Source organism: Dioscorea cayenensis, chromosome 7 (genome assembly GCF_009730915.1).
Source record: "Dioscorea cayenensis subsp. rotundata cultivar TDr96_F1 chromosome 7, TDr96_F1_v2_PseudoChromosome.rev07_lg8_w22 25.fasta, whole genome shotgun sequence".
NCBI lineage: Eukaryota > Viridiplantae > Streptophyta > Magnoliopsida > Dioscoreales > Dioscoreaceae > Dioscorea > Dioscorea cayenensis.
Window position 1 is genome coordinate 3,464,057 of NC_052477.1, and position 21,059 is coordinate 3,485,115.

The 21,059-nt window shown below is 38.2% G+C and overlaps 1 protein-coding gene across 2 annotated transcripts; it reads right to left on the minus strand.

The window, feature by feature from the left end:
- Positions 1–9,710: 9,710 nt before the first annotated feature.
- On the minus strand, positions 9,711–20,339 carry LOC120264816 (homeobox protein LUMINIDEPENDENS-like). 2 transcript variants are annotated; one of them, XM_039272668.1, is made up of 14 exons: positions 19,967–20,339; positions 18,949–18,976; positions 18,087–18,217; positions 15,573–15,894; positions 15,443–15,500; positions 15,263–15,356; positions 15,060–15,156; positions 14,357–14,486; positions 14,221–14,275; positions 14,093–14,133; positions 13,897–13,985; positions 12,695–13,129; positions 10,564–11,096; positions 9,711–10,495 (listed from the first exon to the last, which is right to left on the minus strand). In XM_039272668.1, exons 1-14 carry the CDS (start codon positions 20,171–20,173, stop codon positions 9,941–9,943), a joined length of 2,775 nt encoding a protein of 924 aa, XP_039128602.1. In that variant the 5' UTR covers positions 20,174–20,339; the 3' UTR covers positions 9,711–9,940. The 2 variants fall into 2 exon arrangements, with proteins under 2 accessions (XP_039128602.1, XP_039128601.1); XM_039272667.1 differs by having other exon boundaries at positions 15,443–15,894.
- Positions 20,340–21,059: the final 720 nt, after the last annotated feature.

The following is a 21,059-nucleotide window of genomic DNA, read 5'->3' on the forward strand; positions in this document are numbered from 1 at the left end:
GAAGTTACGTATTGCTATGAACTTCCGTATAGAACAACATCATCAAGAGATTTGAGTAATAATAACTTTTTAAATATGGAGTTTCTCTCCAATTTAGAGTGAAATAGTAATAATAGGATCAAAATTTCTCTAAATCTCTCTGCATATAATAAGCAACCAAATACCATTATTAATTTATTATATGAATGTGATAAAAATACTGAAAACCTCTTTGCCTTCCTTTTAAGATGTTATTTTCTATATAATAAAGGTGAGACCACTTTTGAACTCCCTAATTATAATCCAATATTCATTTTAGCACTAAATACAAATACATAACTAAATAAAAATCAATTCTGTCCACAATGAGAATTTTATTTTATTTTATTCCAAATTAAGAAACACAATTATATTCCTGATGGTTTTCACGCTACTCTTTCAATTTATCAATTAATTTTTCATGGTGAGCTATTTTTATTTAAGTGACCAGAATTTACTATTTGGACTAACCTCCATTATTAAAAATCTATAATATTTTATCAAAAACGGTAAAAAAAAAAAATTAAAACTAATAATAATAATAATAATAATAATAATAATAATAATAATAATAATAATAAACTATAACATTTTATCCATTTTCATAAAAATATTTAATAACAATAATAATGTCCATTTGCAGGTTGTACATAAAATCAAAAACTTCTAAAAAAGAAATTTTTGATCAAATCTCAACCATCAAATTTAGATGCAGAAAAACAGAGATTGAGAATTGAATGGGGGTTGAGGGATTCCCAATGACATCTCACTTCTTCATTTCAATGTTATTCAACAAAATGAGATGCCATTTAAGCAACCAGCAATTCAAAATTCAAACTCCAAAGTTCAATTCCATTAAATCCCTCAATGAGAAATATAAATAGATTTCTTTGGGAGAGAGCATTAGTCACAATGGCATCTCATTTTTATCAATGTATCAAAAATGAGAAGCCAAAAAGGAATCAGCATTAATCCAAGCTCCAAAAACTAGAAAACCATAGAGATAGAGATCAAACCGAAGCCATAGTTGGGAGCAAGGCAGCGAGTGAAACCCCTGAACAGGATAAAAGAACATCGAGGCGAAGACCACGGCCGAGATCAGGGCTGAGACCCAGGATGAAGCTAGTGACGCCACCGAAGTTAGATCCAACCGCCACAAGCGATGCCGCCCCTGATTCCTCGTGGGAGCAGACGCCGCCGGAACACCGCCGCCATCGAGACCAACACCTGGCCGGAGCATCGGACCGGAAGCAAAGCCGAGGAGGAGGCCGAGGAGACTCCACCGCCGACGAGACCCAGCGCGAAAGCCATGCTCTCTCTCGAGTTTCTCGGTTTTTGAGAGCTCGTTTGAGATGGGGATAGATAAAGCGCTCGTTCTGGTGTGCCGCCGGAACAGTTTGAACCTAAACTGGTAACCAATAGTAACCGACTTATTTATTAATGGTTTAAAATTTAAATTTATATATTCATTTTATTTATATAAATAAGGGAAAATTACTGTTCACCCCTCGTAATTTTCAAAACTTCCCAAAAACCCCCTCCTACTTTTACACACCACTGACATCCTTCCGTATAGTATTAACTCCCTTTACCCCCTACCGCTCACTTCAAATCGGGTCCCATGTCATGAATCCCATTTTTAGCCCTCGAAAACGTGATGAAAGCTGCCAAATCACATCACGTTCAACCTCATGGCTTTCTCGCTTTGCTCGATAGTACAACGCCAAGAGCTTACATTACATCTGTTATTCTCCTCATTATCATACACCGAAATATATAAACCTGCTTCTAACGTAAAACGAAATCGATTTCCATCTGATTGGCTCGAGCGCACTTCATCTTCAAACGAGTCAGTAGTCGATTTTATTGTCGAGGCAGCAGTACGTGCCATTGCTCGCCTCTCGCTTATGGCTGTAAAGTCAGTATTACCATCGAAGAATGAAAGAATTAGCTTATCAGTTCATTTCTGTCAGAAAGTTCTTTCCTCGCTTTATGGTTATCTATTTCAGATATTTTTAAATAATGTTTAACTATTTGCTATTATCCGCTTTAAATATTTTTACTAATATGTTTAATAATTGTCATATCCGCTTAATACTTCCCATCTCCGCTTAACATTATCTTTACATGTATAACTATTCATAAACGCAAAATTCTCAAAAGTCTCAGCAGAAACTCTGATCTTTTTTCGCTCGATCCGAATTGACGTGACATGCGGCACGCTGGCGTGGCATAGGTTAGGTAGAGTCTCGCAAGTGTAGAATTAACGACTGCAGATTAATTCTGCGCACGGTGAACATAAATTTTCGAACACCCGCTCGCTCTCATCACCAATGTCTACCACCGCAAGGCTTAACTTTTTCTGGACACGTAAGAGTCAGCCCGCTGGACTTCACACCATAACAACTGCGAAGAACCCTCCCCATGGACAACCACCGCCGCCTCATCATCCTCCTCCTCCTCCTCCTCCTCCTCTTCCTCCTCTTCCCACGGACAACCACTCTATCCTCGAAAGCGATGTTTTCGCGAGCTCTTCCTTATCTCGAGAATCACTCAGCCGTAATCACCGAATCAGTTAAACTAGCTTTTTCTCGCCTGTCGAAGTCCTCTCATAATCGCCTCGAATGCAGAGGATTCTCCAACAGTGACGACGGAAAGCAATTAAGAGAGCATTTTCGACTGTATGAAAAGAAAGTTTTCACATATCACGCGATCATGGAGGATTCTCTAGAGTGAGGGAGATCAGCTTAAACATCCTTTAAGACTCGGGTCGACATTTACCACTGGAGACTTTCTCGTTAATCGCTTAAGAAAACGACGCCGCAGCACAACCGCTACGCTCGTGCTTAACTCATCGTGATCGTCCGCTTAAGTCCTACCACCGACACATCGATTAATAGTCGCTTTCATGAACGTGTGTCGCTTTAACCTTTTTAACGTCAGTACGCTTTGCGTGTTCAAGTCGATGCGCTTTGTTATGCAAACCGTGGAGTATCTCAACGTATGCATACACTTCGTTTCATATACTGAGGGTCGAGTCGTGAGCGCCCAAAGTCCGAGCTTTGACGTCAGTAAATGTTGTAAATGTCAGAAACTTGTAAATGTCAGTAAATGTTGTAAATCTTTGTAGAATGTTGTAAATGTTGTAAATCTTTATAACAAAACGAAAACAATCGATTTGATCGTGAACTTCAAATTTAAACAGTAGACCTAGTAAAAACAATGTGGGAAACAAAAACGCTATCAGGAAAACAATAGAAAAAGTTAAACAATACTCAAGTTACTCTTTAAACAATGAAAATCTGTGTTTAAGAAAAATACGAATATGTTTAAACAAAGTGACCCGTGAGCACTCCATCTAAAGCAACGCTGTTGTCGAAAGCATCTCAATTTAAACAATAACATATTACGGTTTACATGATATAGACTTTAGTTAAACAGCTAATCAGCTATTTTAAAACGACTATATGTATCCTCGCTTTAAACATAAAAAGTCTTTGACGCTTACACGCAGACTCACGTCTGAATAGAGAACTTTCATTCGAACGACGCACAACATGTCTTCCTCACGATAATGACATATATTTCCCTTTTTGCCCTTGGGATGGAGGGGAAAAATACCGCCCAATCACATCACGCCTAATCTAACCTCTATGCATACAACTCGCACGTTTTTTTGTTTGCGCTCGCACTGCTTGTTCTTTACATCTTCTACTTCTTCTTCGCTGCCTTCGCTTTTGTTCTTCATTTCATTTGGTTTGTACGATTTGGTTTTTTCGAATCGATATATTATGGAGAGTTTTTGTGGTATTGCTAGATTCAACGTGGAGGGAAGAGTGCTAATGTTCACTACCGCACTTTGGGAATTGGTAAAGTTAGCCGAGATATGCTGAGCTGACTGGGGTCTCAAGTTTCTCTTTGTCGTGTTAAGTTCATCACACCGATGGATATAAAAACGGTCTTTGCCCAATAGAAAACGATGTCGATTTCCATCGGATGCGTCACGCTCCACTCCACTCTTCAAATGTGTTGTAGTTGATCTTGTCGCCGAGATGTAAAAATGCGCCATTGTCAATCCTAACGAAAACGAGGTTTACTCTGTCAGAAGTTCCTTTCTTTTTAATTATTCCAACTTGTCCGGGGTCATTATTGTTTAAATATGTCCCGCCATCGGTTAACATATTATACTAGTCCTTTACGTTATTAGTTAATTGCTTAAGTATTTAATTTAACGCTTAACTATTGTCATTATCGCTAAACATTATACTCTCCGCTTAACATATTGATCTTTTCATTTCGATCAAGTGTCTGGCATGAATTCGTATTCGCGAGTGCTCCCATTCATCCCCATGCGACTCCGGCGGCGTGGATGTCTTCCTTCCTCGCCGATCATTCTCAAGTGTTGTCGCTGGATATTGACAACGCTTTGACGGTGTCGAACATTTTAGGGATGTACTTTCAAATCATGCAATCAAAAGGAATTTTCGACTTCAAATTCATAAAGAACTGAAAAACATCGAGCGATCGTGGAATGCTACCGATGGTCAGCTGCTACTTCATGCATCAAAAGAGTATATAACAAAAATACTTTCGTAATCAAGACAATCAACCCGCCACACACTCTGCGGTGGTGGCATAGGTTCTAGGCCACATCCGAAAGCGTCCAAAACTGGGTTAGCGACGACAGTGATTCTGTGGCTTCAAGGACCGCCCCTCAGATAAGGCCATCGACATTCGTAAGCGACATGTTATGGAACATGGTGTCCACATACCATACAAGCAGCTTGGTTTGGGGAAAAGAGCACGCCCGGTGGTCCTCGACTAACCGACATCTCCGAAGCTACGACCGGGTCATTGTACGTGGATAAGGCTGGTCGGACAACCTGCAACAGCTATGGATCGCGAGAGAGACTGCGATCGCTTTAAACGCGCATTCTTTCTTTTCACAGGTACTGTGGGATTCAAGAGGGCTTGCTGTCATGCTTTCGATGGTACCCACCTCCTGGAAAATATCGGCACACTAACGCGGTGCCATACGAAAGATGGTAAATAATGGTTCCACGCCGCCTGCTATAGTCGACAAACGAGACCGATGCCAATCGACTTGGTTCATATCTCAAGTTGGGCATGCCTTATACGAGGGTGAGATTATCATCGAGATAATTACCTTCGTGGTCTGGACAGTCCAGGCGGCCTTGTGAGCGCAATCGAGGAGTCTTCCTTCTTCGCCACACGCGCATCGGGCCTTCGACACTTTGGAGGCCAATTTTACGAAAGCCCAATGTCGACTCGGGAAGGCATCGAGGAGGAGTGCTGGTCTATATGCTTTCCAAGATTATGCGGGCATCCACTCGCCAAAAGATTTCGATGATACCGTGAATGAATCAGCAGCCATATCACCCAAGCTCATCACCGGGTTGATTAATAAACCTGATATGGCACATCGGGTCGACTATCTGCTCGGAGGTGATCGTCAGTGAGATGTATTCGAACGTCATGCGAGTCGCTCAATGCTTGGATCAAGGAAGCTCGCCATTTACCGATGTAAAATGGTCGACTCCATAAGGTCTCGTAATGTTGATTTACACTTAACATTTAGTATTACCCTTTAAACATTCTCAATCTTTGTTTAATTACACGCTTCTCGACTTTTAAATATTAATCATTTCGCTTATTTAATTACAATCAATGTTTAAACATGTCGATCGAATTATTTAACCATCACCGCCTTTTGTTTAACCTCATTTGCCGCACACCAACGCATACCTAATTATTCGGATCGTAGGTGGCAAGTTTACGGTATCCTCGTAAACATGTCATCAAAGAATAATGCGCATGCACACCAACGTGACATCGATGTACGAGCTGGTACTTCACCGCCGATAATCACAAACCGGCATACAAGGAAGCTATATTCCCCATACCCGACGACGACAGCCTTCGTATCGGAAATCGGAGCTTCGCGTCATGACCGCCGCGATTAGAAGGCGTACTGGGCGGCCTAGACGAAAGAGGATCGAGTCGCAGCGTTTGATGTCCGCGAAGTTACATCTGCAGCCTCACGCTAAGGATCCCGTCACACCGATCGATCTTGAAATGAAACTCGCCGATTAGACATTGTTAATAAACCGACGTGACTTATTGGGGAAACATTGTGTATTTATAATCTAATTGAATGTATTTACATCCGAGACATTGTTATTTTAAACGGATACATCAGAATTTGAAATATTTCAACCGATGTTTAAACGATATATGGTATATTTAAACAATGAAACGGAAATGTACACAACTACAACGTAAATTAAACAATGAAATGAAACCGAATGAAATTTAACCCTCGCCTTACAATTGAAAAACAAACAAAATTTACATTGAGATATACAAGTCATGTTCTTCAAAACAAAAACAATGAATTGAATTGTGTATTGATGGGCAACTCTTCCAGTATGTAGTTAAACAATAGTGCATTCATTTAAACAGAGAAAGTGTTATTTTAAACGGGTACACTCGTAATTTGAAATATTTAAAACCGATGTTTAAACGATATATACTATATTTAAACAATGAAAGTGAAATGTACACAATCACAACGTAAATTAAAACAATGAAATAAAAACCGAATGGAATTTAACCCGCTTTACAATTCAAAACAAACAAAATTTACATTAAGATATATAAGTCATGTTCTTCGAACACGAAAACAATGAATTGAATTTGTCCGTGATTTACATTTGAAAACAAAATCGATGACGACATACAAGACATGTTATTCAAAAACATGTAATTTAACCCGCCAGACGACACCCCTTTTGTCATGGACGCCACGCCTCCCTCCTTAAGTATGCGGTAACATACCGTAATCTCGAGGTAAGGAACGCCCCGTCTCGCGTAGCTGTAACTTCTCACCCTCACAGCATCGCTCGATAAACCGCATGACGTAGACGGCGCAATCGACGCTTCCTTGTTTTTGGCGTGGGTTTCGTGGTCGGCACGAGCGGGTACTTTTGTCTGTCAGCCGACTCGCTTAACTCCATATCGACACAAAGGTTTCGAATAGATTCCATGCCGAGATATGCAAGTCGAGATTAGAATACCGATTTAAATACCAAACAGATATTAATCTGACATAATTAAAGAACTTACCATGTCCAACGCGCTCCTTATCGTATCCCCTGACACTGAAGAATAACGCCCTGTATTCTTGTTTATCATCGTCTGTGACGACGGCTACTGGAAGTGGCCATTCATGATTATCGGAGGACTGACTAATTGAACTTCACGCAGTCATGCGACAAAGATCCCCGATCATAGCCATAATTGTGTCATGTGCGCCGTCCCTCGCTTTGATACATAAACAACAAGTAAGCTGTCTCGATGATGGAGGCGCGCTTCGTAAGGATATGGCTCTTCGCTCAGCCGACTTTTTGTATTATGACATGAAAGCGCCCATCACATCATCGACGACCATCTCCTTCCCCTCGAGTCATAGTATAACCTCGTCACAGGTAGTGACGATGGACATCATTCTTCCACACGATGATGTCGAGGTTAAACGATAATGTATATTAGAAGACCATATCAGTAAATATTTAAATGATATTATCAATTGTTACATGATATTATATATAATTAAACGAGTAAGGCTAAAACTTAAATGATAACATAATGGTATTAAACACTATTAGGTAATAGTTAAACACTATAAGAAACTCTTTAAACAATATCATAAAAACGCTACACTTACCTCCGTCCCATAGAGCGCCTGAGGAAGATCCTCATCAACTCCCTCGCCAGATTTGTTAAGACGACTCAAAGCCAACCCATTTCTTCTTCTTCGAATAAAAGCTTTCCGAGCCGTCCCCGTCCAATTTTTGATCGCCTCGATCATCTCTCTCGCTGCTCGGTCGGGTCTTCATCAAGATCTTCCTTCGACGCGGACGATCGCGATGGCAAAGATCAACCGCAGCACATCCTTACATTGTTGTTCGTTGTGGGATTGTGTCCCGGCTTCGACGCTGGGACGACGTGACAAAGATCAACCGCAGACACTTCCTTACATGGTTCTTGTTGTGGTGGGATCGGGTCCCCGCTTGGTCATGCGGGATCAGATGCCACTGCCACGAGAACGGATTCGACGATCTTCTCAACCGCGGGCCACGACAACAAAGATCATTGGGAGACACACCCTTAACTTGTTCTCGACCTTCGTGGATCGTGTCCATCTCGATGCCGCATCCTGCACTGTTTTGCCCACCCGGTCGACGATTTCATCGAGAAGAGAGTCAACGACCTTTCTCAACCGCGCAACGGCCACATCATCTACGATGTCCTCCACCGCCACGGCTACTGTCATCAACGGCGATGCAGACTCGAGAATAAAGATCGCTACCGATGGTGTCATGCTATTGTTTCATCGTCACCGACGGTGGAGACAGAGGCAGATTGTTCTCCCTCTTTTTCGCAAGTCTCTTCGAATGTGGCCGCTTTGAACGACCTTCCCGATGATGTCGCTCGCTCGCCAAAATCCCGACGCCCTGCTCGTCCCGGTGCTTTCGGTTCTTTCGAGGGATGGCGCAACTGGCCGAACGCCCTTCCAGATACCCACACGAGCGACAAGCCGAGGAAACTCGGTCATCAATATCCTGCACGCCCGCATAAGAGTTGGCGCTGACATCTTCGCCCTAATGTTACCGGTGGGCGCCACTGCCGGAGGCTCGCCATGGCTCTGGGACCGCTGCTGTCGCAGTAGGGGGTTGCTGCAATCACGGGTAGGGGAGGGCTTCCATGCCGAGGAATGCGTGCAGCGCTGGTGGTTGAGTAGGAGAACGGCCCAGCCAAGCATTTATAGAGGCCGCTGCCTCTTGATTTTCTCTGATTTTCTCGAAAGTGCCGATTGATAAATTATCTTGGCACGTTCACTTGAGAAGGAGTGATCCATTTCATCCTGACAACCTGAGTGGGTATTTTGTTATCATAAATAAGGTGGATTTCGTTGACTCCATTGTAATTTTTCTCTTCTCAATTCCTTGTTGTTTGTAAGTGCGGGAGTGCATCATCTCTGGTGATTGTTTTCTTGTTTTGTTTCTTTCTATTTTTTGTTATTTTCTCTCTATTGCATTTTTTTGTTGTATTTGTTCGTTGTTTTGTTATATATTCATTTTGTCTATTTGTTATGTTGTTTTTGTTATCTTATTGTACCGATTTTTTTTGAATAAATAAGTGGTTTATCTACTCTACTAAAAAAAAATTCTAATTACTTATATAAACATTTTATATTAAAAAATTTGAAATTAGATGAGGATGGAAGTGACTATGGATTAGTCTTTTTGTGATTAACCACCAAGATGTTGAAGATTTTTCAATAATACGGATAAGAAAGAATTAAAATATCTTGAAGTACTGAATCGAAAGAATGCCATTTTTTCCAAGAAATTAATTAGTATTAATTAGTTATCTATCCAATATTATATTTTTTACCCTGAATTATAAATAAAAGATTTGGATGGGATAGATAACATTGAAATATGGATGGTAAAAATCACAAAATTGATAAATTATTGGGGGATAAACCAAGATTAAAAGTATAAATACGAGAGTTATTACAGGAACAAATGATCAACGATTCAACAATGAAAGACTTAATTCAAAGAAAACTAAAATTCTCATTTTTTTTTTCCTTTGAAATGAAATGAAACAAGAATTGTCTGGAGGTAGACCACCACCACCACTCATATTTCCAATGTCTTCAAAGATTTAATGAGTGTTTGTTTCCTAAGTCCTATTCACAATCCTAACATGTAAACAAGAATTTTGATCAGCAGGAAACAAAACTGGGAAGCTCTGTTGAATCCTCATCTGTTAAATCCTCGTCTGCCTGCCGACAAATTAATGTACAAACTAATGATCAAAAGATCATCAATCATCTCCAATCTCGGTCTCGCCCTCTCCGGCCAGCATCACTAGGCCGGTTTTGCCAGTCCCGATGCTCGCCGGGATTCCAATTTGCAGGCCATTCCGGCCTGTAACTTGGGCCATGTTCCCTTCTAGAGTCTGGAAGTCCTCTATTAGAATACAACTCAGCATTGTTCCTCACTGCATTCATTTGGCCTTGAGAGGCTGAATACATTCTGTGGTTATATTGGTTAGCATCAAAATGAGTACTCGGGGCGACACTAGACGGCAACCAAGTAGGCATAGTAGAGTTCAACAAAGACGTAGAAGCATTGTGCATTTGTGCCAGAGATGAATGATATGCACTTGTATTAGAGCTTTGTTGAGCATACATGGTAGCAGCTGGAAGCTGTTTATAAGCCTGATGATTCATGAGGGTGTGATTCTGAGGTGTAGTAGTAGGGTTCAAGTTTGTTGTTACTGTCAACTGAGGCATTGTTAAGACAACGGCGGGCACATGAGGAGGTTGCAGTAGCTGAGGTGGATTTCTGGTGAACGGTGACGGCTCCGATCTCCATTCGCTCTGCCAAACAAGGAAAAGTTTAGAATACATAGCAATGAATCAATCAATGGTGTTTAGTGATAACCCACCCTTGATTCTGAGGGAGGGGTTGGCGATGGAAGCGATGTCGGTTCTTGAATTTCTCTAGAGCTTTGAGCGAATCCAACTCCGCTCTTCTTGAGCATATCCAGCAAGGCTACTGTTTGGTGGCTGGTCATGTTGCTCGTCTGGCCGGAAGTCAGGGCGAACACCAGCTCAGGGTTTTTCAGAAGCACAGCTAGCAACTCCATATCGGCTTCAGGTGGTGCATTATTGATCGCCGGAGCCAAAGAGGTTGCTGTTGGCGGGACCTCCACTTTTGAAGCTTGGATGATGCCATTGGGCAAGGATGAAGAAGACGATTCAGGAATATCAACTTCGGGTGGCTGCTCGATTGGTATTTCTGTAGTGAGGCTGTCATCGAAGTCCATTTCCGTATCCCAAGGCTCCTTTGGATTGGGAGGCACTTCCTGTTGGTTTGCATACAATGTTTCCTTTTCCCGGCAAGTCCTCGCTGTCTGCACTTCAACTTCCTTGCTGTTTTCCCCAGCTCCAACCCTCCACAATGAATTGATCTTCACCTCTGCACAGAACACCAGTCAAAACAAAAGCAAGAATTTCTCAGTCAAACAATGCCTTGCATTGGTAACTCCCAGAAACAAAAATAATGGCATAAAATTTAAATAACAAAAACATCAAGGTGCATGTGTAATCTCTCTCATTGTTAGTATGATTTTGTTTTGTATAACAAGATCTGCTTAAACATTGTTAAAGAGAAAACCATCAAAAACCAAATACTGTTCCCAAACATATTCATCAAATGGATGATGATTCAGACCAAATAACAACACCCAACCAATTGCATCCTCTGAATACCCTCACATCAGCAGAATTTTTGATTAATTGAGCAAGAAATTAATGTCTAACCATCAAACAATTTTTTTGGTAACTCAGAACAACATTAAAAAAATAAAAAAAATTAATAAAAATAAAAATAAAAAATAAAAATAAAGGAGGTTAAGGTAAGTCCCAGAGATTGGGTCCAACATGCATACTGAAGTTTATGGAAGGTGCTTTTGTGCAGAAGTAATGAAAGAACACTTGTGACATCATTTTTTACCCATTAACTCCAACAAATTAATTGTCCCCAAGAAGTTAGCTAACATTGTGTTACAGAATACTAGTTACTTCAGCTCAAAAATAAATACCCCAACCTCGGTCAGCGCAGAACAACCAAGAATTAACACAAGGCAACCCAAAGAAAATTAAACCATCATCACAGGGAGCCATCAGCCTAAATAAACAACACATGAGATCATTACAAAGGCCAATGAGGACAAATCTGCAAACGCCTTAAAACCCACCCACAACTGACAACTGGCACACAATTTTCCACAGCATTGAAAGTCTGAGGGATGTGATTTCCACAGACCGCTTGATGTAACCATAATTATACAATAAAAATGATAGTTCTAGATTGAAATGAACCACCATATACTCAAACCAGAGACCACATAGTCTATAGTTATAATGCATCCCACATAATGAATCAGTGAGAAATGGCTTTCTCAACTATGTAAACTTCTACCCAAATAAAGAAAAGGGAGTCGGATATAGAAATGAAGTAAATTCAGGTTAGAATCTGGTTGAATTGACCACCTGAATATCATGTTTGTTGGGCTATATCAAAGCGATTAGGACGGGGCCAAATTATTCAGGAGATATTTGTATCGGCATCAAGTCAAATTTAATGGTGAGGATTACTACTAATACAGCATAAATGGAACTTCTGGAAGGACAACTAAATGAATCCAGATACTTTTTACTCATCCAAGCAAGTTCTACACTAATGTCCCATTCATTGTTAGCAAGATTGAATAGTAGCCGCTGGGCGGGTTGCAAATATTGCAAGAAAAATAGCTTCACCAATGCCTGTGGTGAACTCCTCCACATACCCAGCCCAACCAAAGCAAGTGCTGTGATAAATATTCAATAGAGAGATAGAGACAGAGAGACAGAGAAAGAGAGTCCAGCTGGTTTTCCTGGCCAATCTCCATAACGTCCAGAAAGATGATAAAAATCCTTCGCTTGAAATTTCCGAAGGGTTCCATATAGATCCTCCAACATCCATGCTATTTAACATGACAAACTTAAACATGCAGTGCAACAAAGCTACGGTACCTGGTGGGCTGTGCCATTGAGTTCGAACACTCTTCAACCTCTCCAGTAAGTGTTCCCGAGAAGTTTTGTTTGGCTTTGAGTCGGTTTCCATCTTAACAGGAGATGGTTTCCTAATGGGTATCAGAGGTTTCTTATCCTCATTCCTTTTCGTATGAGGAAGCTGGGCTATTCTAGATGAAGGCGTTGTTTTGATAATTTGTGCAGAAGATATTTCACGGTTTACAGATTTTTGCCCAAGATTTTCAGGGGTCGACACATCACTCTTGCCATACTTGTTTTGCATGAACATAGCTCGCATCTTTGCTTTCTGGATGTCATCAGCCGACATTGGGCGGCTTTGATTTGAAGGCCCTGCTCTTGCAACCTGTACACTTCTGCCAGCAGCTTTACTGTCAGGCTGATCCACCAATTGAACTTTTCTGCGCTGCTTGTTTTCTGTGTCCCATTAAGGAAGTGATAAACCAAAAATCCAAATATAGAAACTTAACATAAATCTGATCTAATACAAATAATTTGAGCAAAATATATTCGACTAGTAATCTAACACAATCAGAAGTTTCTTGGCAGCTAAAACTAACTAAAAGAGAACTTTTTTTTTTTTGGCTTCAGAGAGTATCAGCATATGACTTGCTATATTAATACTTCCTGGGGAATCAAATCCCATATCAAATTTTGTAGAAACCTTCTGTAATTGTGACAAATACAGTTTACAGCATCTAAGGGAAAACCTCACAAAGACAATTACCCACTTTCCTTATATGAAACCCATGTCCTACATGTCTGTGTCGCACAGAGTTCTCAAGTCCAGCATGGCTCCAAGGCCCTCATTCCTCTCTAATGATCTAATGTAAGCCATTCCTATTTAAAAGAGGGGTCTTGCTTCTGGTTATTAGCTTTCTCATGATCAAGTCCAAGCCCCAAATGGAGAAATCAGAAATGCTAAAAATACACCATAGTGGTCATACATAAGAACCACTCCCAAAATTCAAAATACAAAACATCTAACAACCACCAGGGATGGTCGCTTAACACACACACACAAACTAAAAAATAAAAATAAATAAACCGGCCCAGTGTCACACCATCCCCAGTTCTCTGGCATGGAACCTCACTGGCAAAAGAATGAGATACTGCAGCCAGTAGTAATAAAGAAAAGATGAGATAATTTGTTTCTTTAATTTCAGTTTTTAGCAGAAGGATACTGGAAGTTGAGACGCTCTGACTATGCCTTTTGTTTGACTCATCAGCTGATGATGTAAGGAGCTTCAGCCCTGGTCTGGGCTCTGTTCTCCTGCGCAAATCAATAGCACTTTGTCACTACGATATTTAGGAAGAATCTGCAAGTTTAACAAAGAAGCTCCTTTTCTACCAAATAATAAAACCATAATAATATTATACCTGCTCATGTCATTATTTTCAGTCAATGCCAGTATTTCCTCCTAAAAGCAAGAAAAGAATACTAGTCACCTATTGTGATAACAGAAATTTAAGAGCCTGCTGATAATATAATATCATGAGTAGCTTACAGGGATGTCAATTTTGGACTGCCATGATTCGTCACTCAGAAGGATTTCACTGATCCTATAAGCAAAAAATAATAGTTAAAACAAATACATCAAAAAATTCACCCCCGTCTTCAGTGTAAGAAAGAAATCCACATGCCTTTGTTTCCGAATGATTTCCTTATCAACATCTCTGGGCAGTTTGGAGAAAGTCGGCTTCTTCATAGCCTGGTTCCGAATAAAAATCTTGCTCAACCTGGACAGAAGGATTCTCGCCCTGTTTGATATGTCTGATCTTCAAATCAGATAAGTGAGTTCCAAAAGGTCACCATCAATTTCATACCAATAAATAAATAAGAACTTATTACATGCGCATATATGTGAAAAAATTTCAAAAGTGACCAGGTGACCAGGTTATGAAAACAAAGAAAACTATCACCAGCTGAAGACAAAAAACAAAAACAAACAAACAAAAAGAATAATCAACAGAATTCCAATGATTCATAGCTAAAGAGTAAAGCAAGGTTTTAGGAAACTAAAAGCGAGCACATGTAAGGGGATTGGTTCAAAGCTCAGTCTTAAATGTGGATTGAAGGGACACAGCCACTTGCACTTCTAATGGGATAAATAAAAACCGAGAGCTAATATATGAAAGAAATTTATATTAAATGCCATATAATTTTAAGATCAGATAATTTACACAACGGACTATTAGGTTAATTTTAAGTTTTGATGGGGTATAAAGCAAATTCTGTTTTGTTAACACAATCAAAGTTATTTACAAAGAAAAAAAGCTACCAACCAACACTAAAAAAATAAGATAAACACTGATGTTATGGCCGCTGCACTAAGCACATACACACCTGATGACCTATTATAAAAGCGCAGTTTGTTAATTGTTTGCAAGATGCCTGACATCTGTAGTGGCAGCACTTTATGCAGAGGCAGGTGGCATAGAACCTATTAACCACAACAACAAGTTTATGAAGTACATGAGGGGAAAACACAATTATAAAATAACAAGCAAAATTTGATGGCAAAGAGCATTACGAGATAGCATGGATACCTTGAGTAAGACTAGAAGCAAACTTGATTGTTCTTCAAGAGCAGCTTCACTAAGCCATGATGCTAAAATGGGTATACCACCTTTAGTTAAGAACCTGAACAGGAACATCAAAAACTTATAATCAGGTAACACAAAATATCAAAACATATCTTTGGAAAATCTGACTGCATCATAAATCACCAGTTCAGAACAGCTATATTCTGAATTTGAAGAACCCATTCCATAAGCTTGGCCTGCCCTGAAAATGTCTCTTCTTTCTTCATTAAATTGAAAATATTCTCCAGAAATTTTTTATCCTCAGAATCAATACCATCTATAGCTTCTTCTTGGGGTAAACAAGAAGCACCTTCTTGAGCAGTCTTAACTTCAGTGGAATTTACAGGAACCTGTTGCCCGCCTTCAGTGGCATTTGCATTCCCATAGTTCTCAAGAACCTGACAATGTTGGACTGTCATAGGATTCACAGTGTTCAAGCTTGCGGGTGCTTCAATGGCAACAGGCAAAGGCTGCTCGACACTGATGGGACACACATCTAAGGGTTCCTTAGATGCTTCTGATTGAGTTACTTTCTCACGAGACACACGGGTAAGCTTTCTCACCCTGGAACGTTGACCAGCAAAGAACTCCCTGACCTGTGTTGCAATACAATATACACAAGGATTATGCATTACCGAGGAAAAGAATGAAAAAAAAAAAGGAATACAACAAAACATTATTAAGCGAAAATGATTCCATGCAAGCATCACCAATCAATATCTGGTGACTAAGGAGTTCTAGAAATGATGACAAATCCAGTTAAGAAAGCAAGCTATACAAATGAACCGGGTAGAAGATACAGGCATGGGGCATAGCCAACACAGCTACTCAGCATTTTTAAAGAAAAAAAAAGACTAGAAACATTTTCTTAATTAAAAAAAAATAAAATAAAATAAGACATACATGTTGCATAGAACTTTTGAACAACTACGCTTTGAAATAGATAAAGCTAGGTCTACTGGCAGATATTAGCAAGTTAGCAAGTCCGCAGTATAAACTAACTCCTCATTTGAGGGCCGTGCAAGGCCTGAATCATCCCTCTTCTTTTTTCCCCTTTTTTTTATGAGACAAATGACTGATTGATACATTTATGAATATCAGCCAAAACTAATTTAGTTTACAATCGAGAAAGATCAAAATTACAAATGGATGGATATCAAGATCCTAACTCCTAAGCACATCCAATGAACATGTGCATAAATGACCATAAAGGGAAAATTTGGAAAAGAATCAACTTCCAACTTTATAAAGGAGTCCTTGATTCTTCCTTCACAACAATAATGGGTTTACAATTACGTGTACAATGAAAAATCTTTCAGGGGAAAAAAATCAAAGCTATAAATAATCATCAGTATTTGGTATTGCTACACCATCCAAAATGTATATTAATCAGATAATCTCACATGCTTCTAAATCTGCTTTGAAATAGCTAACAGCCGTTTAAAGCCTGTATTAAGCAACCTTCAAGCCCAATAAACAAAAAAAACCATAGACTCAAGGGGAAATAGGCCACTAAAAGACAGAAATCCTAAGTCACAAAACGGCAGCGCAAGAAAGGAAAATTTAAAGCAAAATGCACACAACAGGGGGCACCATTTATACTCCAAGAGGAATACAAAGGATTTCAAACTATAAATACAAAATAACAAGCACAAATTTATTGCACGCCTTAATTTAAAGCATAAAATCTCATACCTTCTACTGGTGAAAAAAGCAATGTTGTCAAACCCGGACCGGCCGGTTTAACCGGAAAAACCGGGAACCGGCCATGTGGCCGGCCCGGGTATACCCCATTGAACCGGGTATGGAAAAACCCGGTGTTAACCCGGTGACCCGGTTCAACCGGGAACCGGTTGACCCGGCCAGGTCAATCGGGTCACAATATTAGAGTTTTTTTACAATATTTAATAATTTATTATTATTTTCTCATTAGAAACTACAAAATCATGTATATTTATTAATATTATTTTTTAATTTATAATCAATAAATGGAATTACAATATATATATATATATATATATATATATATATATATATATTATAAACATACCAACAAAAAAATTAGCATTTAAAAAAAAAATTTATTAATATGTTATGTAAATACTAAATACTTTCTAAAATTTAATTTATTAAAAAAATAAAACAATAAATGAGTGTAATTTTATTATAAAATATAAAAATAAAATATTCTAACTAAATAAAAAATATAAGAAAATTTAAAACAAAATAAAATCTCAATTGAAATTGGGTAAGTTACATAATTTATTGATAAAATGTATCATCCATATAAAAGATAAAAATTAGTAAATTAAATTTCTTATCTATTCTGACAAAATCAACCAATAAACAAACAAATAAATAAAAAACACCGAGAGAAGTTCAATAATTATATATTAATATATTAAATTTGTAAATGTTTAAAAAAATTTAAAAATAAATGACATAATTAGAAAACACTAGTGCATATAAGGTCATTTATCAATTTAAATATCAAATTTGAGTAATTTTTTATATTATAATTATAGTTTTAATATTATATTTGTTCATTATTAATTATTATAATATTTTTTTTATATTTTATTATTGACCCCGGTTCTACCCCGGTTCGACCTGGTCGAACCCATTGACCCCTGACCCCTGGCCTTAACCGGGTCAATGCCCGGGCCGGGTCTGACAACCTTGGAAAAAAGTACATAAACGTCAAAATACTTTATGAGCCAAACACTTCAAAAAAAAGCTAAATAACAACAGAGTAAGTAATAGTATCAATGTGCAGCATAACAAAAACCTGAGTGACTGTAATTCCACAGAGAGCACTAATTTCACGGGTTTCCTTCTTGCCAATTGCATCCTTGATGGAGAAAATGGACTGCATGTATTTTACTGCTTTAGGGTTCAACAAATCTCTTGGTTTTTTACCTGTAATGGCAACAAGTGATCTTTACAAGGAAAAAGATAACATAATGAACGATATAAAGATTCAAAGGTCTGCTCTGAAGTGGGTTTCCCAGCACATTCATTCAATAGCATAAAAGAGAATAGCATACATACTTCTTGCTAGTTGCAATTCTAATACACCATAAAATGGCACTTGAGAATGCAATATGTGAACAGTTTCATTGCTTTAACTTCAATATCAGATGAAATTTACTAATTGTTCAAGCAGCAATTACATAACATGAACCTTGTATAATTACTTTGCCAAAAACCATTGTGCTGGTAAACATAGGCAGCCCACTTATGAGCATGTATAGATATGTCCACTGAGCCTCTACAACTGAACAAGAGATTGAATTGCAAAGCATGTCTTAAAATGATACTATTAGCACTTTACTTGAAGGTCATAGTTAGCACAAGCTATCAGCTACAATCAAACTTACTGGACAAAGAAACAAGCAACACAACAAATAGAAGAAGAAAAAGTTGACTGATAATTATCACAGGAAAAAATAAATATGCATACAAGAATCCTGATTAATTACATCATTGCTTCACAATATGAGCAACAAACACACACAAAAGAATATATAATCACCGAAGAAACCATCACAAATGTGCTAAGAACCTGCAAAACTAAAGCATTCATTGAAAAACAAGCAAAAAAGTCTAACAAATCAAATCAATTAGGTCAAGTAAATTTCAGGACTCACCAATTTTGATGGACAGTGCACCAGCAGCCTGGAGAGAAAAAATGAGTTTCAATCAATAACTTACACAATGAAACAGGGTGTCCGGGGGAAATTAATTAATAGGCCAGCACATGCACACAACCTTTAAGTCGCGTCATTAGTACAATATCCAGTAGACTCTGACATTTCCAACTACCAATATAACTATGAATTTGCAAATTTAAGATATATTACAGAAGCAGATGACCTATATCAATTCCATTAGTCATCAGATTGAGACCCAAAAATCAAAATTCAATAGTTCAAAATCTGTTGTCTGCAGCCTACTTTATCATTATTACCAAAAAAAAATCAATTTTAATGGTAGGAAAAATTATTTCCAAACTTAGTTTCTATCATAGGAAAATTCTCAATTCTCTCATTTCTCTTCATCGATAAAGTTGAATCACCAGTGCATATGCAAGCCAACGCTACACAGACAGTTCAATAAACATAATTAAAATTAGCTTCAAAAAGATAATAAAATTATTGAAATTCTATTTATGTGAAATTCCAGAAACACATTTAATAGAAAGATTAATAATAATTCCTTTGACTAATCCATAAATGTCATACAACAGAGACACATTTATTAGCTTGGAAGAATTTTTTTTTAAAAAAAAAATAACTTTTTTGCTAAAACCATAACTTCAATTACAAAACAGCTTATGCATTTAACAGGTCATTTCTCTTGGAAGAGATAAACAACCTATGGTCGTTCATGGTTGAGTTATTCAAGAAGCTTTGTGAATACCATAATTACTTTCTCTTTCAAAAATACGATTAAAATAAAAACCGCAACAAATATTACTAAAATTGCCGCGTGAATAGAAATTCAAACAGCCCAAGTTCAGCAAATCGATTTCTTCGATATGATCCAAACATCAAAATAGGGGCAAAATCCAAGAATTATCCTAAAGAATTGGAAGTCAAGCATTACCCTCTAAGCATAAAAAAAAATAAAAAAATAAAAAAAAAACCGAGAGAAGTGAAAACGAACCATCTCCTGCGAGAGAGGATTGGCGCCCGTGAGCTTGCACTGGGTGACGACAAGCTTCTGAAGCTGATCGATCTGGATGTGGAACAGCTCCTTCTGCGTCTCCAACAACCGGACAAAAGACTCCACTGAATCGCCGACGCCCTCCAATTCCGCGAAGGAGCCATCCGCCGAGATCGCCGGCACAATCGCCATCTCCGATCCCAGCATCCGGGTTTCGAGAGAGTCCGCGCATCAGGGATTGAAGATCGGAGAAGGTCGCAGCCCTGGATCCGGGCCCCAAGGCCTTGGCATTCGCGGGTTAGGGTTAGGGTTTGGATGCGAGATTTGGGGATTGGCGACGGAGGAGAACATAAAAAACGGTCTCGTGATAAGCCTCGTTCGCTGGATGCTGTTTGACGGAGAATACTAAATCTTGCATATATACCCCTTGAATTTTAGTTAATTAATTATTACTATTTGAAAAACTATTATTTATTATTATTTGGATTTAATCCATTTTCTTTTTTCAGTATTAATATTTCATCTCATATTTATTTTTTTATATTTAAAAATAAATTGTCAAATTAAAATGTCACGCTTTTATTTTTTTTTATATTCTGTGCCATTGTCCCATAGGATAATTACTTTTTTTTAATTTAAGCGAACAAAAAATATTTGTATGTTAATATAAATGAAATAAGCAAAATGGAAAAAAAAAACATTATTTAATTTTTATTTTTTAAATATTTTCTCATTAAGTTTTTTTTTCTTTTATATTGATAGTCTTTGACCTCAAATCCATTCAATTAACTGATCCAAACCTCTTTCATTTACACCAAAATCTGTTAATACGTAAATATATATTTTTCAAATTAAAAACCTTTCATTTTTTAATAATAAAATAAAATAAATGTATCCTTCATTTGCTTTGGTGCCTGATATTGAGATTTGGAAGCTAATTGATTAAATTGACTCAATTAAAATTGCCAAAAAAACCGCTTTAAGTTTGTAAAATTGCTGAAAAACACTTAGTTTCTGCGATCACAAAAACCCTCCTTTTTAAAAGTCTATGTTTTTCAAACCCCAAACCCGCATGAACGGATGTGAACGGAGT